The 7,677-nt window shown below is 30.4% G+C and overlaps 1 protein-coding gene across 1 annotated transcript in view; it reads left to right on the plus strand.

The window, feature by feature from the left end:
- Positions 1 to 7,061, plus strand: part of LOC134528106 (peroxisomal membrane protein PEX13) — a 45,011-nt gene extending 37,950 nt beyond the window's left edge. The window contains exon 6 of the mRNA XM_063361381.1: positions 1,050 to 7,061. Coding sequence (XP_063217451.1) covers positions 1,050 to 1,396 — 347 coding nt within the window. The 3' untranslated portion in view covers positions 1,397 to 7,061. The remainder of the gene's footprint in view (positions 1 to 1,049) is intronic.
- Positions 7,062 to 7,677: the final 616 nt, after the last annotated feature.

A 7,677-nucleotide genomic window follows, 5' to 3' on the forward strand; every position in this document is an offset into this window, starting at 1 on the left:
AAATCTTGAATCAAACAAAAATTTATCATTAAGAATACAGCATGTCAATTTAGTAATACCCTCTTTTATCGCATAATGGTCGCACTCGCGTAATCGTCACACCCATATTTAGGGCGTCAAAATTTGGATAAAAAACCTCGCGTAAACGTCGCATAATGTTTTTGGTCCCGCTATTAGATTCCGAGTGCTTTGTGTGGGTATTTATTCCGTATAAAACAATGTATTTTAAAATAGAAATCTAATATTTATTTGGACATGACCACTTACTTATTTACTTAACGGAAATACGAAGTTATCTGACATGTAACTTTTCTTTTAAAGATGTTTTTAAATGTTATTTACTTCATCTGATCGTCTGCGTCGCCGCGGTGTATTGCTTACGAACATGTAGCCAGCACTAGTTGGCATCATTCGTGTTTAGTTATGTTGCTTCCCGTATAGAGCGCGCGCACATAGTCGAATATCGATATCTCGCTGATTGCATTCAACGCACGCTCTCTGTCAACTGCTGAGTTAACTATATTTGATGGCCCGCATTCTTTCGTGGTAAATGTGTACTACGGCAATAGTTACGCGTTGGTTCACGTCACAGATTCAAGTGGCTTGCGTTCGCGTTACAGTTTGGTTTTTCTATTTAAAGTTGAAGAATGGTTTTTGTTTAATGAATTATTAATATAAATTGTTTGGCGTGCCCTTGTATACTCCACCTTTTTTTTAAAATAAACGTACTTTCCATGAATGGGTTATTTTTTTATGAATAACTTTACCTAACAAAAAAAATTTTATCCACATAATCGTCACACCCCTACTTTTCAAACTTGATTTTAGAATTAAATGTGCGACAATTTTGCGATAAAACACGGTATGTTAGTGTAAGTTTATTCTAATTTTTTTTTAACTTTATTACTCATTGTTTTATAAGTCTTACTCACTTATAGATATTATAGTTTCAGTAAATCAATAAATGAGCGATTTTGTATGTAAAGTAATAATCTCTATCACTTTGAGTAGTCAATTTTCCAATAGTGACATACATACTTCTTTTACAGCAACAACCACTAGAACCATGTCAGATGCAGCAGCTACCGCAAGCAAAGAGACTTCAGCGCAGCAGGCAACGAACACTTTCCCATTAGTCAATGACGTAAACGCACCACAAGTACCTGTTTTCACCCCTGTACACTCCACTTCCATCCAGAGTAATTCAGGATCATTCGACGGTTCAAGCTTGACGGTACCCGTGGCAGTGAGTGCGACCTCGAAGCTTGATCCTGCGGAGGCGTCTCAGGTCGACGGGCTGCCGGCGCCGGCTGCGATAGAGGAAGAGCCGTTGGGTGGGGTCGGAAGGCAAGAGAAGGAGATTTCCTCAGAAGTAATCAAAGCGAAGCAGACATAGATGTCCGGTAAGCAGTCACGTGCCACTGACGAATCATGTGATTTGAATGAAGTGGCTCGAGATTTGCTGCTTTTTGCTTTAAGTTACCAACGTAAACAAAATGTGGACTCCTCTTGGTAATTTAGGTTACGTGAGGTGTATGAAGATTGGATTTTTATATACACAAGCAAGAAGTAAATGTACTGATTAATGAATGTGATATATTTAGTCTAGTTATTTCATGGGCTAAAGGATAAACTACTGGCTCTATTTTATCATATATATGAGTTTATGTAAATGTTTTATTAATCATTATGTATAAAACCATTATACATTTTATTGCATTAGCCTTGTAGTTTTTCATCAGAGTGCAACATTGAGAATACTCTAATGGGATCATATAGGATTCTATGAATATTCCTTATACTGTAATTTTTTTTGGGGTATGTTATTATTTAAAGTAATTTAGTCAATATAAGTTTTTTAATCAATAAATTGAGGTAATTGGTTCCAAGAAAAAATTTAATGTTTGAGTTTCAGTCTGTCTGCTACTCATGTTTAATCACAGTCTAGATGGGTTACTGGATTTATCGAATAATGTTGTCACCTATTGTAGACATGTCTGCATAATTGATGGAGGTAGGAGACATAAGTGTGTTAATATTTTTTTGTTGCCAATCAAATGGGAATGTTGGTTAATTTTATAATTCTTTAAGAATTAGAGTTAATCTGTAGTTGTCACCTTTTATCTGTCTCATCTAACGAACCGTTTTATTATTATTATTATTTTTTAAAGTATATTTTATTTGTTTGGTTTCTTATGTCAGAAAGTATGAATGTCACTCAAAGTTTATTAAAAGGAAACATATAATCATATGACTTTCTTGCCAGATGAATAGTTGTGTCAACATTTATAAACTGTTATTATAGCTTCAGTTAGATTGGATGTACTATACACAACACTGCAGAAAATTTACTGTTTGTACTTTAGGGGGCGACACATTTTATGAATCAACCTTTCTGAAACTAAAAATTGATAGTGAGAGTGAGGGCCATTTGTATTTTTATTACTGATTGTTAATTTTTCTGCGTGTTCATTTATACGTATATTGCCATTTTCAAAGTATAAGAGAGCATATTCAAATTGCATCCAAGCTGCTAATGTTATGTGTGAGTAGTAGCGATTGTTATTCTGACCAGTCATGAGAGGTCTGTCTGCAGCACTCACCCGTGGGACTCTTACTTGCTCCAATTGAATTGGCCACTTCCCAAACCGCAACTGTGTCGCTATCTAGACTGCCCGTTAAATACTGGACAGGTGAGATTATTTTATTTTAGCTCAATCTCCTAAAGGTTAATAAATGTTTACTAAAAAATTTTTAAATTCTTACTAGTTGTTCTAACACATTAGAGTTTGTATTCTCAAGTAAAGTAACAATTTTTTTTTCTTTCACAGCTGTAAGATTCATTAGGCCCGAAAAATTGTTAGTATAGACGTGTGGCAGTATATACACTTGAAAGCCACAAAGTAGTTCTTGTAAAGCTATTAATTCAACTGTTTATAATTATCAATTTTAAAGATTGCATTAGCACCTCAGGTAATTTTGATTTACATTTCACACATTAATACTAAAAATTAAAATACCAGAAGTCACTGAAACATACTAGCAAAATTGAATATTTTGAAATCAACTGATAATTGTATGGCAGTTCCTATCAACAACTGCCCCAAATTCAGGACTGTCTTTCACCTGGTGCAAAATACATTTTGAGACATATTTACAGTAATAACCTCTTAAAAAATCCCACTTGAGAAAATTTTGTTCATAATAAGTTTTAAAATTTAGCACTTGAGCAATAATACTGACATTTTTTTCCCTTTCAATAAGATGTCATTGCCAAGAACTCTAAATTTGTAGGTACCTTGAGAAACATTTAAAAAGGGTTTTATTGTTATTATTTTATTAATTTCTTGATTGAAAGAAATCACTCAGGATTAATTGGAACATGTTTAGATTAGCTTAAAATCATCTTACAGTTGCTATAAATTAACATTTTTTGCTGTTTTGGATTGCCAAGTTTTTTATTTTTATAAAATTTTTTTAATTAAGAGGGGAGGGCACAACTTGGAAAATTCACTTTGGGATGAGACTGAGACTTGGTGTATTATGTATTTGTAGTATAACTTTAGGGTGTTCACCACACTGGCCAAACAATCCGAGTAAAAAGCCTTTGAAAATGTAATCACAGTTTATGTAGTTAAGTTTCACTCTGGCCAATATAACAAATCTACCATTCACAAATATTATTAATTTAAATATAAATAATTTTATTTATTAAGAAATATTTTTATTTATCGGATATAACTTTATATTTAAATTGCAGTAATAATTCCATCTTTCAAATATAAAATAATAATTGGGATGATAATAATTATAAATAGTGCTTATAATAATTAAAATGTTGGATTTTTTATTAATAAATTTAATTTTAATTTTTAATTTTACAGATAAGAACCTGGATGATAATTATTATCATAAAAAAATTGGCAAACAAAAATTTTTTCTGCATATTGCACAATTAACAAAAAATGTTCGTTTAAGTGTGCAACATTGTTGAAGTAGATGTTGTAAAACATACTTCATTCATCACATAATAAACTGGCAGTTTTCAGAATATATAGAGAAATAAGAATGATCAAATTGTGGAAAAATGATCTACAATAGTGGGGGTAAGCAAAATAAGTTACCCCATTATCCTTTTCAATAGAAACTGATGGAAACGCAACTAGGTTAGGTCAAAACCAATTTCAGCCAAATATTTTGGAACTTTTTAAATAAAATATTTTAATACTTTTTAACTACAAGAGTCATTTGAATTTTATTTATAACTATTATTTATTATTTTACATCTGAAATATTGATTACTGTAATTTAAATATCAAGTGCTATCTAATAAATATTTCTTTAATAAATATAATTATTTATTTTTAAATAATATTTGTAACCAGATTTATTAAAAAAAAATTATTATTAAAAAAAAAGGCACCGTCGACATCAGCGAGAATCGAAGAGTGAAACATAACTAGTATGTATTGTGCTTTAATTTTCCAAGGCTTTTTTCTCGGTATTGCCTGGCCAGTGCGCGTTATTGTTTTAAGGGGTGAACACCTACAAACCTACTATTAAACGGAGTCTCATCCTGAAGTGAATTTTCCAAGTTTGCCCACCCCTTGTTAGATGTTTTTAAATGTTTGTATTTTTCATTATGATTTTCCTTTGTTAACCAAAAGACCAAAAGTATAACATGTTACAAAAAACACTGCAGTTTTTGTGTGACTGAAAAAGACTGAAACATATGAAATGTTGCACTGGTTTGTTTCATTACATTTCTGTATCATTTCAGTAAATACTTTATATTTAAAATGCTTGTGTGCATATTTACTAGGAGGAAATTGTAGACAATGAACTAATTTAATGGTAAATTATTAGGAGATGGAAAATTTAGCATCTATTGTTTTCCAAAATTAGCATCTATTACTTTATAAATTAGCATTTATTATTGTGAAACTAGCATTTTTACGGCAACTTATTTAAAACTTATAGTTTACATTTCTCAATATTTGTAAAATAAGTATTCACATATACAAATATCTACAAATAACCCTCTATTTTAGTTTTGTACAAATAACATTTTTTCCGATGCTTTTCAAAATCAAAACCACTATAAAAATGTAATGCTTATTTTCCTTAAAAACTTGGTACTGCAATATGCTAGTAAACATTTAGTTGCAGGTTTAATTCATAGAATAATACACAAATCAACTGGATTAATTGAGTATGACTTACATTTTTAAGTTATTTAAGTGTACATAACTTGACTTTATCACAGAGATATGAAAACTTACGTAGAGAACAATTACCAGAAACTCACCACAAGGTTCAAGTGAAAAATTTTGGGGAACTCCCAAGTACCTGCATTACTGCTGTGGTTTATTGTGCTAAAGCAAAATGCAAGAGTGCAGCCCGTTCTCATCTTTATGGCCAATTATACACCTTTCGTTTGCGAGATAGAAAATCTGCAGCAAAGATGATGGGCGTGTTGTGTTTGTGTATTAACTCAAGTGCTAATGAGTCCTACATGACAGATATAAATTAAAATAATTTATTTATACATGCACATGTGTCCTAGACAAACTGCAAGGAATGAATATAACGTGAGTCAGGTCGCTGAAAGTCTACAACACTGGGTTGTTTCTTTTTAAGTGTGAAAAGATTTATTTTGTACAATAATTTTGGGAATTGTTCAGAAATATGTAGCAGTTACGTAGCATTTTACAAAGGATATTTTTACAGATGATGGACATTTTAAACTAATTTAGTTTAAAAAGAGCATTTATTTGAAAAATTAGCTGAAACAGCACATACGTTGGAAATAAGCAAAAAAATAGTATCTAAAGTGTAAATGAGCAAAAAAAAAGCATCTATAGCAAGATGCCAATTTTCCAGCTCCTATAATTTATTTCTGGCTGTTTGTGGCAACTTTTTAAGTTTTAAGTTTTAGCCACACTGACTTTTGTTGTACTTTGAGTGGTCATTTTCATTTTTATGAAAATTTAAGTAAGGGGTTGTGGTTTAGTAATAACTGCAGGTTACATAATTATATTAATTATTAACAGTGACTTCAGATTTTTTTGCCATACCTGATTAACTTCCAAATTTAACTATCAACATTTATATTATTTCATAACGTGAACCAACTCAAATCTAAAAATCTGTTTTTCTCTTCTTGGTGTAAGTAGGGTTTCAAATTGTGTTAAAAACCCCAAAAAGCCCTTTAAAAAATTCCGTTCAGCTGTAGTGGGCTTGACGTGTATCTATCGGTGTCAAGTTAAATACAATATAATCAAAAACAGTGAAAGTTTGCATTTAAATATAATTAAAATTATTTTTATAGTGATAATTTTACATTTTTTTTCCCTTATGTAATATGTGAGTTCAAATATTTTTGTATTAATCATGTTCACACTTATGGTATAGATTTTTCTTACTTTTTAGCAGTTTTCATCCTTTATAGTTTTAATGTTTGTTGTATAATTTCATGTGAAAACCGTGTATATAGTTTATCTTAATTTTAATATGCCTCTCCTTTTAATACGTGCAAAAGGTTCAGGTTCCAGGAAGTGTGGTGGTGTGATAAATTAACTTTAGGAAACATTAAAAGTAACAAGTGCAATGGTTTGAAAGTTATATTAAATATTTCAATCTATTTTTTTTGTATAGCTGCGGAGGTACATTTTATGTTAATTTCTAATGTCAGAGTGGGAATGCACATAGAATAATGATGGTAGAAATATGTTTCATATTGAGATGTTACTAAACACGTTTGTTTTTGATTGGTAACTTTGTCTTTTGTAAAAAAAAATAATAATTTTCCAACCAATGTTTTATATGATTAACTTTGTATATAAAGTAAAAATAAATTTCACTTTTTATATAAATTTTTTTGTTTATAAAAAGTTCACTAAAGTCAGTGTATCAAGCTCGTTATAGTACGTGAAGAACATAGTTGCCTGATATTTAAAGCAGGCATTAGCTAGCATAGTATTTTATATAATTTCTTTTTTCTGTATTGTTTCACTGTGTAATTTTGTATATTATTAAAAGTTATTAGTTATGTTATTGAAGTACAATTTTTTTCATTCAACGAAAGTTATATATTTTTTAATTTGTTGATACCAATTTGTCGTTAAAAACACTGCTTATCCGAGGTTGGCACTGTCCACAATTGCTCGGTTAATCAAGACACTTTTTACTTTGTATTTGTAAGGTGACTTTGCAATTTAACTGTTCGTTTGTGAACTTGTACAGATGAGACATTGTTGGTCCCCTATTAGTAGGGACAAGATTGTATGGTGAATTGCAATAAAACCAAAAAAGCGGGTCAAAGTGCAAGTTAATACGTCACACGGCCCCGAAATTCAAATTAAATCGTGGAATTAAGTAGCATTCAACTAAAACTTAATTTAAATCATAAAAAAAAGTTATCTTTCAATGTTTTAAATTCAAGAAATGTCATTTCCGATTGTATCAAAGTGCGTTGATCAGAAGAAAAAAAATTAATTAGTTTTATTTTGCATTTCTTATTGAATCACTTTTAAACAAGAAATGATCACTAATTTGTCTTTATTGTTCTGAATCCATGTGTTTCAGACCATTTTATTACAAATTATTTTTATTGTAAAATTGCAGCATATAAATTTTATCGCTATTTTGGTTGAGTATCACAAAAAATATGTTATA

The sequence above is a fragment of the Bacillus rossius genome, chromosome 1 (assembly GCF_032445375.1).
Source record: "Bacillus rossius redtenbacheri isolate Brsri chromosome 1, Brsri_v3, whole genome shotgun sequence".
In the NCBI taxonomy this organism is placed as follows: domain Eukaryota; kingdom Metazoa; phylum Arthropoda; class Insecta; order Phasmatodea; family Bacillidae; genus Bacillus; species Bacillus rossius.